Here is a 19,783-nt window from a genome sequence, read left to right as displayed (position 1 = left end):
TAGTTCACCCAAAAAAGAAAATTCTGTAATTAATTACTCACCCTCATGTCATTCCAAACCTGTAAGACCTTCGTTTATTATCAGAACACAAATTAAGATATTTTCCATGAATTCCGAGTAAGGACATTCGTCCCCTCTGCGTCACCCTGGCACCATTTTGGAGAGGATCACATGCGTGAACAACGTATCAGTGTACATGAGTTGCATACGTATGTGATACTCTCCAAAATGGTGCCAAGGTGACGCAGAGGAGACAAATTGTTGAATAAAGTTAGTTTTGTGCACAAAAAGTATTCTCGTAGCTTCGTAAAATTACAGTTGAACCACTGGCGTCACATGGATTATTTTAACACTGTCCTTACTCCATTTCTGGACATTGATCATGTAAGGATCCTTGCCATCTATGGGAGGGTCAGAGAGCTTGGAATATTTTGATTTGTGTTCTAAATATGAACGAAGGTTCCAAAGGTTTCCAAACCTGTAAGAGTTTATTTATTCTGTTGAACACAAAAGATGATACTCTGAAGAATGTTGGGAACCAAACCATTGAAGTACTTTTTCTCATCATATGGCCATGGTCAACTTTTTGGTTACCAACATTCTTCCAAATATCTTCTTCTGAAATGGGTAAATATTTGGGATAACTATCCCTTTTATAATAAGTATTCCATATACCTTGTTAAATCAAATAAATAAATAAATGCACAAGGTAAATCTAAATTAGCATGTATCTGCCACTGCTGTAAATAAAGGCATGGGTGAGAAATGTCTTCAAATGCAGAATGGAAATACAGGAACTCCATGAATTCTAAATTAAAAAATAACAGCAGATGTGTGTTGTTGTTGTTTTTTACATTAGTTTCTTTAATAATTCATTCCAGTACATGGTTTAAGAATTACATATTAGCAATAAAATGTGTACACTGAGTATTTTACTGGAGGAAAGAAACTAGAATGGCACTCACTACGACACAGATCAGACAAGATACAAAGACTCTGTAAGCTCACTGATCCCAAACAGAGACACTTTCATAAGAGAAAATCAGTCACAAATGTACCCAAAAGAAAAGATTAAGAAAAGGAGAGGAGACGTAAGGTATGAAAACATAATGAAACATATATATTTTATAATATATTTATATATATTGTAGCTTTTATAGAAAAAAAAAATAAACAAAAAAATAAAAAAGTAATACTTTTGAGACATATTGAGGTTTCTTTTAGCTACTATCGTTACTGCCACTGCTGCCACTGCTAAGATCGGGCCGTTCTCTTTTATGAATCTGCTCGTGTGCTTTGAGATGACCTGATTGGCTGAAATTCTTCCCGCACTGCTGGCAAGTGTACGGCCGTTCGCCCGTGTGAATTTGCTGGTGTGCTTTAAGATGTCCCAAGCGACCGAAACTTTTGCCGCACTGGGTGCAGCCGAATGGTTTTTCCCCGGAGTGAATCTTCTCATGTGTTCTGAGGACCCCTGAATTGCTGAAAGTTTTGCCACACTGGGAGCAGCTGTAGGGCTTCTCGCCTGTGTGGATTTGCTGGTGATTACGGTAACTTGACTCTTTAGTGAAGCTCTTGCCACACAGCGAACAGCAAAAGGGCCGCTCTCCCGTGTGGCTCAACTGGTGGGCTTTGAGTTCCTTCGTTTGGCCGAAGCTCTTACCGCACTCGGCGCAACTGAACGGCTTCTCGCCCGTGTGCAGCCGCTGATGCGAGCGGAGATCATCCGCTTTGGTGAAACCCTTCGGGCAGTGCGCGCAAGTGTAAGGTTTTTGCCCCGTGTGAATGAGCTGGTGCCTTTTCAAGTTACCGGCCTGCCCGAAGCTCTTCCCGCACTGGGAGCAGGTGTAAGGCCTCTCGCCGGTATGGATGCGTTGGTGAGTCTTCAGGTTACCGAGGGTGCTGAAGTTCTTCCCGCACTGAGTGCAGGAGAATGGCTTCTCACCTGTGAGGTTGCGAGGTTTGCGTGGAGTCGGCGCATGGCCTTTTGTGCTGGTTTGGTTGTGTGCGCCAGTTGCTTTGCTCACCTGGACGGACGTCAGTTCGTAAAGGTTTCCCGATTGGAAATCCGAGTCCATTTTTCCCATGCCGTCGATTACGGTTTCGGGCCGAAGCTTGTTGAGTTCGGTGCGCAGCTCAGCCATGTGAATGGACTCCAAGCCGTTCATCTCGGTCTTGATGTGGCTGGACATGAGGTTAGGCTCGTACTCGGTCTTGATGGCGCCGAGCTCGCTGGCGTAGTAGCTGTAGAGGTCCGAATGTTGCTCTGACTTGATGTACTCCAAGCTGTCTGAGACGTGAGTGATGTAGTCGAACACCAGACTGGGTTCGTAGTGTGACTTGTAGGAGTCCAGCTCCGTGCTGTGGAAGGAATGGAGGTCACTGTGGTGCTCCGATTTGATGTAGTCCAGGCCGCTGATCTCCATCTTTATCTGTTCGGAGCCTAGCTCGGCCGTGCTTAGTGGCTGGATCACGGACAGGTCAACCGTGCAGATGGGGTCGAGGTCAGGCTCACTTTTGATGAATGGCAGCATAGCCATGGGCTCTACGATCTCGGAGGCCAGCGAGCTGAGTGTCGGCGTGCTGCATTCTGATGACAGCATGGTCAGGGTTGGCGTGGTGCACTCTGCTTGTAAAGGGTCAAGTGGCGGCGGTGTGCCGCACTCCGACACCAAATTGTTTAGTCCTAAAGTGATGCATTCTGTCTCCAACTCTGCCATCCTGGTGGAAACTACTCCACCGCCCGACCGAAGCGTCTGTTATGAGTATTATACTTTACTTTCACACAAATAAAAGCGGGATTCCTGATTGGGGATTGTCAACTTTGACAACCTCTGGCCTGGGTTAGGAACAACGGTGATTCCCCTGGCTCCTGGATGGGGAAATAAAAGACAAAATTCATTGCACATAATTTAAACACCCAATTAATCTTCCTTTAATTAGATACAAAATTGTAAAACTATGTAAAATATTTTAAAAAATGGAACCAAACTTTCCCCATATTTTATTGGGCTAAAATTGTTGTATTATTGCTCAACTGAAATTTCATTATAATGCAAGTTTTATATATTTTTTGACCCTAGTGCAAAATGTATTAAAAATGGAAGAGAACCAACACACATCACAATTATGCCACGGCCAAATTTTGGTCAGAAAACAGACATTTTCTGTGGAGGGTGAAGATTAAATCCAATCACTATTTTATGTTTTTAAAAGCAGACTTAACACTTATTTTAATTGACATTTGAACAAGTCTGCAATTTTGGGTATTATGTGATTTTTTTAGTTTTTAGTATGGTCTTTTCTATGTAATGTTTGATAATCACTTTGATCTACATTTGTATTTTTTAAATGTCCTTTACACATACAGACTGGGCTCAATTGACACTAGGTGGACAATTTCATATTTCTTTTATCTGTGTAATTTAACGTGCTGGGAAATATATTTTAGTCACACGTCTGTTTTATCACAAACCAGCTAAATATTATTTTCTGTCTAACTTTATTGCTACTTTTGCAAACTAGATTGTGCCATTAGCATTCACAGTCGCTAATGAAGCAATTTGTTTTCATCATTGCTGTTTAACTGAATAGCTTAAGAGTTTTACACTGGTAATTATGACTTTATGATTGCATTCATGTGCACTGATCTTACAAATGCAGTTAGTTCGACATGACTTGAATGGACCTTTTGCAGGACTAAAGTTAGCATTTAAAGTAATGCTCAATTAAACATTGATTCACATAATTTGTTATTTTGCCGGTACTTCAAAAGTTATTTTATAATGGCTGTTGCTTGCATGGCTTGAATGCATGTGACAAACATTTTTATGCAAAACATGAAATTACACAAACCCTTGGTATATAATTTTGCTCTGGAGGACCCTTACATTTGTAATGTATCTGCTTACAGCATGTATCATACATGAACGAGAACAATAACCTGACATAAGCATCTACACATCAAGATGTCAAAGTCAATCTGACACATCGCAGGAACATTACAACCAGATGTTCCCATCATAATCTGTTATTAAACAGTCCAAAAAAATAAAAATACCATGCAAATTTGTGAGGGGAATCAAACAAAAGAGCTGGATTCCAGCTTATAAATGTATAATTACAACGTCGTGGCATTCGTGTAATTGCCTGTGCCGACTGATTGTGAAAGTACACATTTTAGGCCGGCGAAAAACAAAGACAACAAAAATAAGAATATAAAGAAACTTGACGTAAATGTGCGTTGTAAAACGGCGCAAAAGCTCTTCGATCTTAATGGAAAACACTAAACCAACTAGTCGAGGTAGCTTCGCTAGTTCGCCACGCATCATGCACTTTTCTGCTGCCTTTCTTGAATCTGGCGGCGTTTTTGCACACAATAAATCTTTTTTTTTTTTTCTTAAGAGGGAATGTTTTAATCCACGACGCCAGGGACCGGAGAGCATGCGATATAAACACAGAACCGGTTGCGAATAGCGGGTATATCGGCATGCAGGGCGCGTTTCGGTGTTTCCAGTGGTGGTGATGAACATACAAAGGCAGGAGGGTAAAAATGCCACAGCTTCAGCGTGCGCGAGCCAGTGGCCATCTTGTTTGTAGCTGAACGTCTCTGCATCAGCCAACTGAACGATCCGCTGAGGGAAAGTTGAGCCAGCTGCAACTTCTGAAAGCAAACATCGACTCGTTCACCTTTGCATAACAATGCAAAGGCTCGCAGCGATTGAAGAGCGTACGTGGTGAGTTGCATGACTTGCGCGGTTCATGCACGCTCTCATCACCACTTATCAGGAGAGACAGGAGGAGGAAAAAAAGATGAAAACAGTAGAGCGCGAATAAAATCGCTTGGGAGAACGCCCCGGTGATTTTTTTACCTGTTCATTGCTTTTATTGCGGCCATCAACGCGCCGTAAGCTGAACCCTCATCAAACCCCTGCCGGACCCGCCACGTCCACCTCGGCCCCAGCGTCCTGCAGCCTCCCTGTCGGCTGTCGCACACACTCCTTCTCTCTCGCTCTCTCCTCCCTCTCATTGACTAATTCCGCTTCGTTTTCACTCCCGTTGTCGCTTTCCTCCGGGTTTCAGCCGTAGCACTTCCGTCGTAAAAATGTAAATGCGCGCGCAGCGGTACCGTTCACTGAGCAGCTACTTTGTTTACTTCCTACAAATGCTCGTTTTCATGCGAGTTATTCGAGGACGAAGCCGAGACGAATACAATAAACATCTGCACAGGCTTCGAAAATGTGTTTTGTGCAACCAGATGTGTCGTTCCTTCGCTGGCTTATTTAATGCTATCATCATCATCATCATCATGCATCATCTGAAGGATAAGACATCAGCAGTTACTCGAAACAAAAGCTCAGGACTTGAGAGGGGAATCACCTGCTCTGGCACTGCAGTTGTTATGGTTTGATGGATGGCGCGTGATTGTCATTAATCGATGATAAGTAAATGATGAGACCTGCATTCCATTGCATAGGACAAAGGGGTTGTTAAAAAAAAATCTAATGCGTGTCAGTAACTATTATGCATAATAGCACATATGTGAAATATAACCACTGATAAGAGAAAATGTGAAACGGAATGAAATAAAAATTATTAAGGACAATTGAAATATGGGGAAAAAGTATAATGTAATGCATTTCAAATAAAAATAAGCTAACAAACAATTTTTTTTCATTTTATTGTATTTATATATTATCTGTCATTTATTTAGCCTATTGGAACTAAATATGATTGTTTTCTAGAATGGAGTTACGACTAATAAATGTTTATAATAAATGGAAAATATTATTTAATTCTGCAAAATATTACCATAATTAAGAGCAAGCAGTGAAATTGAATCAAATAAAGACATAAAAGAGCCACTGATATGTGTTGTTCTGTGCATTTTTGCCAGGACACAAAAAAAATCTTGCATCGTCAAAAGTTCCTACTGCTCTCAACATGAATAACAGGCAGTCTGGGATATCAGTCTCCATTACGCTCTTACAGAGGACATAACTGTGGGTAATGTGCCAACAGGGCCACAAGGAAACCAATTGAAAAGTTTAAGAGGCAGTACGACCTGACATGAGAGATATAATCAATAACCATTAAATGGGAAGAGATTTCAGTAGCTTATTTTCACAGTGCCCATAAAATAGTTCACCGTTTGGTAGTTTTCATGCTTTATTGTTTACAACATTGAGCCAGAGAGGATTTAAATTGGCTTTAGATGAAGAAAAGTTAAAAGGTATTAGGAAAGGTTCATCCAAAAATTGTACATTTGCTGAAAATGTACTCACCCTCAGGCCATCATTGAGGATGTTTGTGGTTTGTTTATTTTGACAGCACCCATTCACTCCAGATGATCCAGTGGTGAATTTCTCCAAATATGTTCTGATGAAGAAACTCATCTTCATCTTGGGTATGGCCTGAGGTTGAGAATTTGAATTTTTCTGTAAACTACTTCTTTAAAAACAAAATAGGAGCACATACACTGTATATTCATCCTGTAAGTTAATTCATTTGCTGTGAAGGTTATGCAGCAGTTTCCACAAGTGAAACCAAACTGCAAGCGTCACACAGCTGTTACTGCTTAGAATATCACAAAAACATCAAACAGGAAGGCTAATTTCAAGTTGTATCTAGCTGGAGGACTTTACTGTAGAATTTATTAGAAAGGCAAAAACAAAACAAAAAAACGAAGGCCGTTTGATTGGTTGCCTTTTGCAATCGTGCATCAATGTTTAGGAAAAACATTAAGAGATCCCAGCTAAATAGAGTTCAGAAACTCAGCTGAGAGATAAACACTTTGCTCTACTGTTGCACTAGTAGAAATGAACGAAGAAGATTTTGTGGATGATAGAATTCAAGACCGAGAATGAAAAATGACAAAGCATGTAATTGATGCAATATTCCACCTTTTTAATGTATTGCCATAATTCTAAATTTACAACTACTTCCAGTCACATTAAAAGACATTTCAGTGATAGGTAAAATCCTTTTTTTGTTGTTGTTGGAAAAGTAGAAGAAATTAAACGCTGGTTACAACAACAGGCATTTCTAAAAGATTAAGAAATAGAAAACCAAACACAACTTCCCAATAATAATGACTTTCGAGAAAGGACCAAATTTTGTGCAACATCGAAAGGAAAAGATTTAGTATTGATGTTCTGTATATGTGGTTCATAATTACCTGGATCATAATGTGCTTTTACTGTAAAATAACAAGATTGATTAAATACAAATTTTTACGAATCACCCCACCACTTATCTCCCAATTTAGAGATGATTATTTATACAAAAAAATGTTACCGAATGTAAACCGAAATTTAACAGAGCTCTCGTATTTGTCTACTTTCACCATAAATATCCTAAAACAATGAATGAGTCCTGAGGTAATTAACTGAGCAATGCTTTCAAAATACCAACAAAACTGAGGTATGGATGTGTGGAATAACAGTAAAACAGTGCAAAAATATATATTGGAGTTAGAAAAAAAAAGGAAAGAAAAAGAAAATGGTACAAAAGTAATACTTGGCATTTATTGGTCAAATGCTGAACTCTACACATCCATTTTGAGCTACTATGCCATAACAAAACAGAAAACTACTAACCATGATCCATGGAAAACAGTTGATCCAATTGGTCTGTTACAACAAGTGTACTTTTCAATACATGACAATTCAGATTCTTAAAAAGTAACAAAACCACTAAAAGGAGTCATCATGCGTAACACAAAACAAAACACTAAAATCCTCAAGTAGTTCATTAGAACAATGCAGTTCTCTGGGCGGATGGTGGACTGCATCACAAAGCTCATCTTTCGGACTGTCTGGCAGAAAGATGCTGTTTATTTTGCTTCATAAAAAAGGTTACAAAAAGTGAAAAATAAATAAAAGAACAGGTGAAGGGTATCAATGCCGGTCAACTGAGTTATGATGCACTTCGAGGAAAGTCAGTGACTGCAGACACGCACACACAAACAAACACACTCCATAAAGCTGCAATGGCGTTTTTACAAGAGACTGCATCACACATTCACCAACACTAACTGAATAAATATCTGTGGACCAGAGCGATTTTACATGCCGACGTTCTTTAATTCATGGTCATAAATAGCTGGGCATACATGGGGCCGTTTCATGGCATTAAGTCAAATGCAAAATTCAAGTCCTTCAATATTCATTTAAATTGCTTATTGTAACCCAGAAACAATGGAAATATACCTTGTTGAGCGGAAATTTCCCCAAAGAGACCCAAAAATAAACATTCTGTCATTATTGATTCACCCTCATGTTGTTCCAAACTGTATGATTTTCTTTCTTCTGTTGAGCACAAAAGGTCATATTTTGAACAATGTTCACTTCCGATATCTTTTATTCTCTCCATACGTTGGCAGTCTATAACTAGCATCAACGGTTTGGTTACCAATATATCTCAAAATATCAAAACAAATTATGACAAAAATTTATTTTTGGATGAACCATCCCTTAAAAGGGATTGTGCAGTCAAGAATGAAAACTCTCTCTTTATTTACTCACCCTCAAACCTGTATAACTAAACCTGTAAGATAATTTGAGAAATGTCTCAGGGTTTTCATTTTGGGGTGAACTAGCTCTTCCGGATATCACTCCCACCATTGGAGTCTGAATTGATGAAACATACCAAGTTATATTAGCATTGAAGTCAGATCTGACTAGCAGTAACGATTAACGATAACTAGTACAATATCTAGAGCGGACTGTTCAGGTGAAAGCACCAAGCACAAGAAAGAAAGAGTTCTGGTCATTTTTTTTTTTTTTTAAACAAAGGCTGGGTGCTAAACAATGAATTAGGATCTCAATCATCAGCAACACCTATAAGATCAGCTTATTGAATGGTTAAATCTAGGCACTAAACATAGTACTTCATTATAGTCTACTAATGAAGTGACGATACTCAACACTTCTGAAAGATTCATAAAGATTCTTCTTAAGATTCATAATGTAAAATGTAATGGCCCAAATTGTTAAAAAAAACAATACAATCTTATAAGAGCATGTATTAGTGCTGCACAATTAATCGTATGCAAATTTCATGCACATCTTGTCAGTAAAGCCTTTTCTGTGATTAGTAGTCTTTTTTTTTACTACACAGAGCCATAGTTCACAGACAAGCTATGTAGAATTGCGTTCATAATCACAGACGATTAATCGCGTGATAATAAAAATCAAAGAAATCATTCTGCGATTATGAAAGCTGTTTTACGGCTCTGTGTAGTAAATGCAGCTCCATCTGCAAGCACATGAAAATACCACATTCACTCCATAACGTCAGTCGAGTGTTTGAAGTAAATCCTTCTGTGAGATAATGCGCCTTCTTACACAGAATAAGGCACACAACATATTTCATAGTAATCTAAGCAGTGATAATAGCTATGTCGATTAGCATTGCATTATTATATACTTTATTATAATAAAAATGATTATAAGATGAACTCAGATAAACCATATATTGTCGTAGTTGTGTGATTATTAGTCACACTGAATCAATGAAAGCAGATAATTCTTTTCTGTTTAATCAGCAAACACTATAGGGATTTCCTAGTGTGAGATCGCCCTCTGGCCTTCAGATGGAGATTTACTACTGATCACAGAACCATGCTTCACTGAAAGATATGCATAACAATCGAAGCTTCTGCCTAATCGCGACTTTCCCTTTCAATGTAATCTTTGGGTCGCAAGTTCTTGGTACCTTCCTTCCTTGGGACATGTTAAGTAGAATAAAATAAAATAAGCCACATTTTTAAATGCACAATCAAATAATAAGCTGGCTAACTGGCCAGTCCCGTTCCATTTGTAAACGCTTTTTTCTTTTTTCTTCTTTTTTTTTTGAGTAGGACCTTAACTCCTGATATTGCAGATGTCCCGAAAGATATGGTCCCATTGATGAGGTATTGACCCGAGAAGTAACAGTAACACCTTGTACTTTTTTCCCCATCATGGTTATTACTGACAGAGATATTGTAAAAATTCAGGGTCAAGAGTGGGAATGTGCGTAACATGTGGGACCAATATCCCTTCGATACAGGGCGAAAATTGTAAGTGCAGGATCCGTCAGACTCTCTGGAAATGGTAGATAACGGCTTCCCTAAAAATAAAAAAAGCCTATATATTCAGATACATGCCACCGATGTTGGGGAAACCAAATCTCAAAAACCGGCAACTCACCATTTCTCCAAGTTCTAGATGTTGAGCCATGTGAACACTTCACACAAAAGGAAGACGCTACTCTATTTGAGGATACTAGGAAAATCAGATCCTCTTTTAAAGTCAATGAAATGAGAATATGAAGAGTTAGGAGCTTCAAGTTTTTTTCCAATAACCATTTTAATGCAATTTTCTTGCCATCTCGTCCTCAGACTCCTTGCCTCTTGAAGATATCCTTGGTTGTGCATGTCATGCAATCGACGACAATTGTACAAGTTCAAGTCAATCCTAGGCTCGATCCATGGCAAAAGGTTGAAAAAGACATCTAGAATCTGACATGCAAGTCGAGACTTTAGTTATGTAGAAATCCAGTATGACATCTTAACATAAGAGGTATTTCATGTTGAGTTCTAAGTCGTTAAGGACATATGAAAAACTGGTTGATTCGATCGCAAGAGACATGTTATGCTATCTCTGGTTCGTTTGATCACATTCAGTATGTTGTAAAAAGCATGGGCCTATTAACTAGCGAATTCCTTTTACACAACATCTTCATGTAACAGGTTTAAAATATTTACAAAGTTTTAGAATCTTTAAAAACTGGAATTATGAAAAAACACCCAATGGAAAAAGGAAATGCTTCTATCCTTATTGTGATGGTCTATGCAGCCCTACTTTGATATTTACACTGTGTACACAGCTTGTTATTATTACTGGTATTTGCTTCTTCCAATAATCCCTACAGATAGAGAAATTAAATGGAGGTAAAAACATCTTAAATTCTGTCGGACGTCTTATTACCTCAGTGTACCTTCAAACTAGCAAAAAAGGCTACACATTCCTTGCATTTCCTTTATCAGTACTTGAAATTAATTTTAAAGTATGACTCACTTCCAGAAGCAACAATCACTGGGAAAACCTCCCTTCCTATTCTCCTAAATTTCTTTCATCTTCGCACTCTCATATCGTTTTGTCCGTGTGCGTCCGTAAGTGAGACTGGAGCCTTGAAGACTGGGAGAAACTCTTTCCACATTGTGGGCATCGGTTGGGCATCTCCTCATGCGTTTGTCGGTGGGCTCGGAGAAGATGCGCTCGGCTGAACTTCCTGCCGCACTCTTTGCAAGCATGGGATTTTCTCCTACCTTTGGATTTCAAGGACTCGGTCCTGTCCCTCGTCTCGTCACCATCTTCATCATCCGCCTCATCATCCTCCTCTTCTTCCTTTTTCTTATTCATCTGGTCACTCTTTGAGCCCTTACAGAGTTGCAACTCAGCCGGATCTGTAGACCCTTCCATACTGGGAACGGCATCCATGGACTCATCGTCATCCTCAAGAATCTGGGAAGGAAGCGTCAGGAGTCTTTGCAACATTGACGAGGATCTGATTTGAGAGTCGTCACCTGTATATACAAGGACAGCGAGTTAAAGTTGGTATGATTTCAAATTACAACCCTACTCAGTGCTGGGTAAAATACTTAAAAACTGTAGTTGTTAGTGACATAAGCTAGGTTACTTATTTTAGATAATTTATTCTTTTTTTTTTTAGATTAATTTACATCCAATTTGTTTTACAAAGAAAGTATATATATATATATATATATATATATATATATATATATATATATATATATATATATATATATATATATACATACACACACACACACACACACACACACACACACACGTATATATGTATGCATTAAACATTAATTACACCAGGGTTTCCCAAACTGGGCTTAATTTATGAACTGCACTGATTTTATAAGTTAATGAAAATCTAATAAATCATAAAAATGTAAAACAAAAATTATTTAAAAACTTGAACACTAAAAATAAAACCTGGATGTCAACCTGACCATGATATCAGAGAACTGTAAACATGTGAATCGTGTGTTGTTCAATTATTTTCACATTATCTAACCTATTTTATTTTAAGGAGTTTGGCTGACAAAAAAACAACACTTGGGAATCTGACAATGACATTTTTTTATTCTGGTTTGAAATATTTGTCTTGAATTCAGTAGTCACTGAATTTGATGATGCCATCGTGTTTCACAGCTATACGTCACCAAAGTTTAGTCACTTGCATAAATATTTGTTTTGTACATGGTCTGATTATAGACTGGATATAGGCCCAATCCCAATTCTAACCCTTAGCCCTTCCCCTGTCTCGATTCTCTTTCTCTTTTGGTTGGAGGGGTAGGGCCAGATAGCCCTTCAATGAAAGATTTTTCGGGACCACACTTCAAACGAAGGGGTATGAATTATCTCGTCAACATGGCTGCTACAGCGAACAAAAAGACACGTAAATGTAAGCTTTTTTTTGGCATAAATAAAGATTTTAATTAAAAGTTAACATTTTTTAAATGTTACATTCAATTGCGAGTTCATATTAATGGTCATGTTACTCAAAGAAATGTTGGCAAGAAATCAATAATATTTCCTAATGTCATATTACAGACTGCGTGATAGTGATACAGCATAGGTCTGATCAGGGCGATAACTGCCGTAGACATTGATGGGGGCTAATCCCCCCAATAATTATAAATCGCTAAACCATTTTCTCAAATATTGCCTATTCGAGAAAGAAAGAGAGAGAGAGAGAGAGAGAGAGAGAGAGAGAGAAATGGAAGTTGCGTGTATTCGCGTCTGTACGTTTATCTTTTTAGAGTGAGTTTACTTAAAAACAGTGATGTATCGCTGCTGGAAAATATAATGTAGCGATTCAGTATTTAAACTGTATTTAATAAAAGCCGTGGGGCAACGTTGAAAAGTTTATTTTCTCCTAGATGTGTGAGCTGCGCGATTTCCGATATGTGTGTGTCAGTAAGCAGCTCATAATACAGAACGATAATTAAAGGCTCTAATGCACACCAGCACACCAGTATATGTGTTTATTGTAAGAGTTAGATGACGGATGATGACGTGTGACGGCACTGTAGTGGTGTCCCAATCCTTAGGGGAATATGTTCTGCCCTATCCCTTGACACTCTGTTTCAAGGGACAAGGGAAAGGGGTAGACAGAGGGGTAGGGGAAGGGGTATAAAATAGAATTGGGATTGGGCCATAGTCAAAGCTAAATGGTATGAATGACACACAGTAGGACTTAAGGAAAGGAAAGGAACTAGGGAGAATCAATAAATTATGATTAATTTACTGCCACTGTGTTTATATATAATCAATAAAAAAGTAACCTGAATATTCACATTTTAAAATGTAATATATATAAAAAATAAATATGAAATAAATATGTTCTAATGACAAATACTTCATTTTTGGAATTTGATTACATGTAATCAGTTCCAACCCAGCACTGAGCATTCTAGATCATCAGCACAGCTCAGCCTACCTGTGGCGCTGATGACAGGAACGCCTTGAGTCTCAGAGGTTAGAGAATCAACCTCCATATCATCAAGTGGCAACCAGGGCTGCTGGCCCACCTCAAGCTCCAGCTTCCTCTGAGTGGCCAGGCAAGACGGCATGAGCGTCTCCCGAATTAAGCTGTCCATGTCGGTCACCGAGCCCGAGCTCAGACCAGTGCACTCCTCTTTACTGCTGGTGACCTCTTTGATCTGCCAGAGGTCACTGCACCACTTCTGCCCGAAGACTTTGTCCAGGATGGGCACCCAGTTCTGAGACACTGCAATGACAGTCTGCTTGTCTGGTTCTTTTGGGGGGAAAAAACATTATAAAGATTAAAAAAAAAAAAAAAAAATACTTATTTTCCAGGTTTAATTATATCCATTAATTTAAATAAGTAGGGTTACACATTTAAGGAAATGGGAAACCAAATTTGTTTGCTGATTTCACATTCAAATATATCCAGAGAAGTAGTGTTGAAATCCACAAAATATAATTGGCTTTTAAAGGTGATTTTTGCATTTGAAAGCAATTTCAGTAACTAGTTGGAATGAAATTAAATTATTATAATAACTGAAAAATATTACCATATTTCAGTACAAACACCTGGGTCTTATTCAATAATTACCTGCAATGCAGGCGCTATCAGTCTGAAAACTGGTCTGCTTTGTTTTTATATAACAGCTTAAAAAAATAGAATTTTTAATGAAATTCAAAAAACAGATGGCAAAACAAAGTGCTTTTGTTTCTGGTCTGTCTGCTGTTAAACAAACTGAGGCGGCCAATATAATGCCTTAATAAAAGGGGAAATTCAATTTTGGTGTAATATTACCTATGTTATACTGAATACTGTCCAAGCATTTTACATTAGCTTTTTAACATTAGCTCCACACCAGCCATATCTAAATGAACTCAAAGTCATATTTTAGCACAGACATGCATTCTATGAAAAATCTGATTGCATCTTATTCTCAAAAGCCTGCTGCAATTGATTTCTGCCCATGAAAAGGGACAGAAAGTAATATTTGTGTACATTTTTATTGATTGTAGGAGCCAATCAAACAAGCGGTGGACAACAGTTGCATATCCAGCCTGATACCCAATAACAGATATAGGAACATTGTGAACTTCATTTTGAGACGTTTCAGGTTTCAGGTAGAGGAATGATGTAGAGTTACAGTAAAGTAAGCCACATCACAACAGTGAACCCTCCACAACCAGCCTGAAGTTAGGGAACTGAATCAAACATGTTTACAGTTACCTGATTTTCATAATTAGTTTGGTGAACAGATCCCTGAAGCAACACGGACAGCGCATGCAAATAAACAATGTTATCATAGTGCACAGTTCATTTGGAGGAAATTCTTTCTACAAAAAGAAGTGATTATATCCAACTTTACACTACCAGGGTCAGTAATTAATACTTCTATTCAGGAGGGATGCATTCAACTGATTAAGGGTGACAGTAAAAATGTTATAATGTTGCGGAAAAAAACCTACTTCAAATTAATAAAATGTAAAGCTTTTCACAAAAAAAAAAAAAGCATTGATAATATTTATATATAAAATAATAAGCACTGAAGACTGGAGTAATGTAGAAAATTCAGATTTGCAACACAGGAATAAATGACAAGTATCTTGTATCTAGTGTCTTGTTCTAATAAAAGGAAATGAATGTCAAAATATATCTTTTTCTTTTCTTTTTTATAACATTTTGCAGTATTACTGTTTATAGGCTATTGTATTTTAATCAAATAAATGTAACCAAACCTTTGAACAGTAGTGTACATACATTCTAATTATCAACTACTAGAAAATAAAACAGTTTGTACCATTTGTGGTTTCCGTTTTTCCCCTTTCCCACTCTTTTTTGGGTGATTGGTCCTGCAGGCCTTTCGACTCGTTCTTTTCTGCTTTGGAACTGCTCGGAGAGACAGAGTCGTTTTCACGGTCCTCTGTTTCCACAGCAAGCGCATCACTGTCCTCCACTAGGTCCTTGTCCTGTAACTGCTTTCTTAAGATCTGGTTCTCCCGCTCCTTCTTGGTGAACTCCGAGAGCAGGTCGTCAAAGCTGTCTTCCACGATTTTAGTCAGCTCACAAACGGCGAATTCCAGCACATGCTCCATAACAGATTTTAACTGACCTGAAAATGGAGACAAATGGGGGACATCGTGATATATTTACTCAGAAAAATCCATCTGTAAGGTTCTTGCGACACAAACAGGTAGTTATAGCCTGTAGGTTCTCCGATCGCTCTCTGCACCATCCACACACTGCAGAGAAAGGCACAAAATAAAGCCGCTGACATTTCTGAGAATCACACTCATTTGCTTCACTCCCGTATAGATCTTCTGCAGGAAAAGTTCAGATTTAAAGCCTCAATTACGCTATGTCAAGATCTGAATGCAATCTAAGAAAAATGCGTGTCTGTTGATACAGAAAAGGAACTGATGGACTGTTTAAAATTAAATGGTGTATTTTAAGCCTGACCTATAATAACACCTGCATACTTCCATAATGTATGTACAAACTTATGATGGTCATATTAGGAAGCTCACACTGCAAAACCAAGTATATTGACATTTACTAAAAATCCTGCATTTATTAAGAACAAAAAATAATACAGATATAATAATGCTTTTTAGCATATTCACAAACTGAGCAAATGTATCCTTTTTTTTTTATTTAAACCCAACGTAACACAAAACTGTCAAATTATCAACAGACGGTCAAAGTATTTCAGTCTGAGGATTTAAAAGGTTTAGGCATCTCCAGAAATCTGTACTTTAGGACAAGAGAGGAATCTTTAGTAATCTCAACTTAATTACCCAAGCACTTGTTATAGTGACAGGGTATCGGTGGCTCGTACTCAAATCAGAAGTGTTGCAGGCCTGAATTTCAATTTGGACGCTGATCTTGAAACTTGTATGAAATGCACCTCTCTGCAGAAATACAGTCTTTAAAATGCACCGCATGCAGTCCTCTGCATTCCTCCCTGACTGTACGGAGCCCATTTTGATCAGACAACTGAAAAACCACATCCAAAAATCTCCATGAATGCCTTAAAATATGAACAATATTAACATCTAATTGCCAAAGATATTATATATTAACAGAGGTGGTCAAGTTTTCCTAAAAATGGTCTAAAATATTTTAGTAGGGCAGATGCATTATAGAAAGTAAAAATCAATTAATAACTAAAAACCTTGGGGAAAATAAAACTAGTGATGTTGGAAACTTATAATGTAAATATTCGTTCTTCATTCTTAAACGATGTAATTTGCAAACTGGCTCACACTAATAATAAAAATGTGCTTTCTAGGTGATATGAAATATCATTTGCTCCCCATTTTACTTCAGTAATATGATGCATTGCAGTATGGAAAAGAATATTAAAAGAAAAAAAGATTTAGGGCATGCCGACCTCGTCCTTTCACAACTGATTTGATCTGTATGACGAGGAGAGGCTGGAAAGTAACAGGGCTCTGTGACACTGATCAAAAAGAAAAGTCATTTCACAGGCTTTTATTTTAAATAACGAGCACTAAAATGAATCATTCATAAACATTAAAAACACAATAAAATCGACAATAAGGTTTTCACCAAAATTGTCTCTGTCCTAACTACTAAAATTACAACATGAGTTTATTACACATTATTATTTATAGCAAATATTAAATTGTAAAAATGTGTTTTTATATTCTGATGAAAGCATCTCACAATGGCCTGAAAGGGCCATTCTTACTGTAGAGTACTTAGTGCTGACTATAAGAAAACTGCAATTGGAAATAATAATGATTTACCTAATCAAATACAATTTTGAAACATATTTAATTGCCATTAAGAAATCAAGATCAGATATTCCCATTCAATTTTCATTTTTATTGAAAAATCATTTTTATTTTATTTTTATAAACTCTTTGTGTACATGTTGACACACCAAGCTATGACATCACTGGGCTCCTCTGTGATTTGGCTGCAGTCTCCGCTTAGGATGAAGACTCTCATGATACTCCCCACTGAAACCCCAACCATGGATACCCTCCGCAGGGTCTGGTGGGTGTGGCTTCTTCTAGCCACCTCTATTGGCCAAGATGCAAGGCAAAGGCACCCTCCCCATGCAACCGTCACCACAGTATGAAAAGCAGCGCAACGACAGAAGCGTCATCACCCAAACCAGCCATTGGCAGCAGTCACAACAAGTAAGCCATACTCCAGACATTAAAAGGAAGGTCTATGTATACATGCCCACACAGGCCTGAAGACTGCTGACTAAGATTCATTTCAAAGACCAGACAATTTAAAAACATCCTTCAATCACACAGTTGCACTCAACAAAGACAAAACATTCAATCTAAAACAATGTGTTGCTTCTCTACAGTCACCCATGCACAATTATGCAGATTTGCACACTTCCTCCAACAGAGTAAATGATTGGTTAAAAAAACAATATAACAAAGTTAGATCTAAATAAGTTAGACTTATAAATCAAACAAGTATTCTGGTAGCTGTGTTTTGCATGGTAGATGGTTTGCAGTTGGTTTAAGATTATCATAACTTGGTGCTAACTGGTAGACCATTTTGGATCAGCAAGAAAACAGTTGGTTAAGACGGATTTAGGAACTAGTCAACCAGCTAATGACCAACTTAGACCACCTAGAAAACATCTACCATGTTCAAACCATCTAAAGCTTGGGTTTAACCACAGGGTTACTCCTGCCACGTTCTAAAGTACAGGGGCGTTTAACCACAATTAGGGGATTGAAATCCATGGGTACAGACCAAGTTCATTACGACTTCCTTCTTCCGTTCAAAATGGTGTATATCCTTGTTTTTGTAAACCTCGCCACTGCGCACCAAGCCATCGAGGCACATTTGCATTGCAAACACGAGCGTTTCAATAACACGGGTTATTGAACAAGACACCCAACAGCTTTTCTTCATTTCCATTAAATAAAAACACGGTTTGCACTCAAATAGCCTTACCAACTGCTCGCGCTTTCTGTTCTCGCCTGAGTGTTTCAGATTGAACGCCACATTCAGGGCTTTGACTGGGGGTGTGTTGCTTTGTTTCATCGTTCGTGTCTGTTTTTCCCTTAGACGCATTGCTTGTCCCGTTCCCTCCACGAGACTGAAGGGTCGCCCTTAAACGCTGGTTTTCTTGCTCTTTGGTGGCCGTTTCCAATAGCATTGAATTCAAAGTGGCCCCAACAGTGTTGGTGATTTCCTGAACGGAGAGCTGCACTACCTGCTCCAGCGCGGACTCCAGCTGACCTTGGAAAAACGAAATGTAAAGGGCACCGTTCATGTTTACGATCGCTCCGTTGGAAGACCTCTTTCATTCTTCCTCTTCCCACCTCCCAAAATAGTGTTAAATATACCAAAGTCCCCCAGAACGACTGCCTAGAAACGAACAGTTACCCCTTTCTCGCAAAACGCATCGTGGATGTATACACCCCTCGGTATGTATTACCGTACTCCACTTCGGCAAGACGCACTGGGAGTCCAATAGTCCACAAGCATATAAACGATCTTGCCTCAGACGACCGCTACGCCATTTTGCCATAAATATGGACACGTCTTGCGCATATAACCCAGCTATGTGCGTTAGGAAACACGATTAATACAAGTAATTTAACCGAGCTGTTTACGGATTGTTTTATCCGATGTCGCAGTCGAGTAGCGCGCATAAATGAGCCGATTCAGTTAAACTCCTGAGTAGATTATAGCCACTCCATTATTGACAGTTATATCCAGTTACGCGCTATTTTATTGCATTAGGACTGCCACTTGTAATAAAATGTTTATGATGCGCTCCTCTAATTTAATTACGGTAAATCCGCTGCTGCATTATCTAAGAGGAAGGCGTGACGAGATTCACGTTAGATTACAGATGTAAAGGCATGTTGTGCGGCGCGTAGAAACTCGGCTGCCAGGGAGTGTATATAATATATGTTTTTAATATTTTGTGTTTAGTGCATGTTAAATTTAAAAGTAATTAGTATTCAGTATATTGACCACACCCACAAAAAGCATGGATATTTCAGTTATTGGTGCCATTGTAAAAAAATATCACTCATTCATTCACTTCGCAAGTAAAAGAATTGTAATTTAACCGCAAATTGGTCCCAATCTGTACGTGTTTCTTTCTTCTGTTGAACACAAAAGAACATATTTTGACAAATGTTGATAACCAAACAGTTGACTAGTCATTGACGTCCATAGTATGAAAACTATGCAAGTCAAT

At 38.3% G+C, this 19,783-nt stretch overlaps 2 protein-coding genes across 3 annotated transcripts; both read right to left on the bottom strand.

Moving 5' to 3' along the window:
• Window positions 1-837: 837 nt before the first annotated feature.
• LOC127979647 (zinc finger protein 883-like) lies at window positions 838-5,284 on the bottom strand. The gene is made up of 2 exons (XM_052585237.1): window positions 4,872-5,284; window positions 838-2,872 (listed from the first exon to the last, which is right to left on the bottom strand). Exon 2 carries the CDS (start codon window positions 2,718-2,720, stop codon window positions 1,221-1,223), a length of 1,500 nt encoding a protein of 499 aa, XP_052441197.1. The 5' UTR covers window positions 2,721-2,872; window positions 4,872-5,284; the 3' UTR covers window positions 838-1,220.
• Window positions 5,285-6,885: 1,601 nt separating this feature from the next.
• On the bottom strand, window positions 6,886-19,071 carry si:dkeyp-113d7.10 (myoneurin). 2 transcript variants are annotated; one of them, XR_008158829.1, is made up of 5 exons: window positions 18,523-19,071; window positions 15,368-15,679; window positions 13,525-13,842; window positions 10,194-11,572; window positions 6,886-10,113 (listed from the first exon to the last, which is right to left on the bottom strand). XR_008158829.1 is itself a non-coding variant. In XM_052585238.1 (4 exons), the coding sequence occupies exons 1-4, from the start codon at window positions 18,842-18,844 to the stop codon at window positions 11,133-11,135; spliced, it is 1,392 nt and encodes a 463-aa protein (XP_052441198.1). In that variant the 5' UTR covers window positions 18,845-19,071; the 3' UTR covers window positions 6,886-11,132. The 2 variants fall into 2 exon arrangements, 1 of the variants encoding a protein (XP_052441198.1); XM_052585238.1 differs by having other exon boundaries at window positions 6,886-11,572.
• Window positions 19,072-19,783: the final 712 nt, after the last annotated feature.

Source organism: Carassius gibelio, chromosome B19 (genome assembly GCF_023724105.1).
Source record: "Carassius gibelio isolate Cgi1373 ecotype wild population from Czech Republic chromosome B19, carGib1.2-hapl.c, whole genome shotgun sequence".
In the NCBI taxonomy this organism is placed as follows: domain Eukaryota; kingdom Metazoa; phylum Chordata; class Actinopteri; order Cypriniformes; family Cyprinidae; genus Carassius; species Carassius gibelio.
This window is presented reverse-complemented; position numbering and strand designations above follow the sequence as displayed.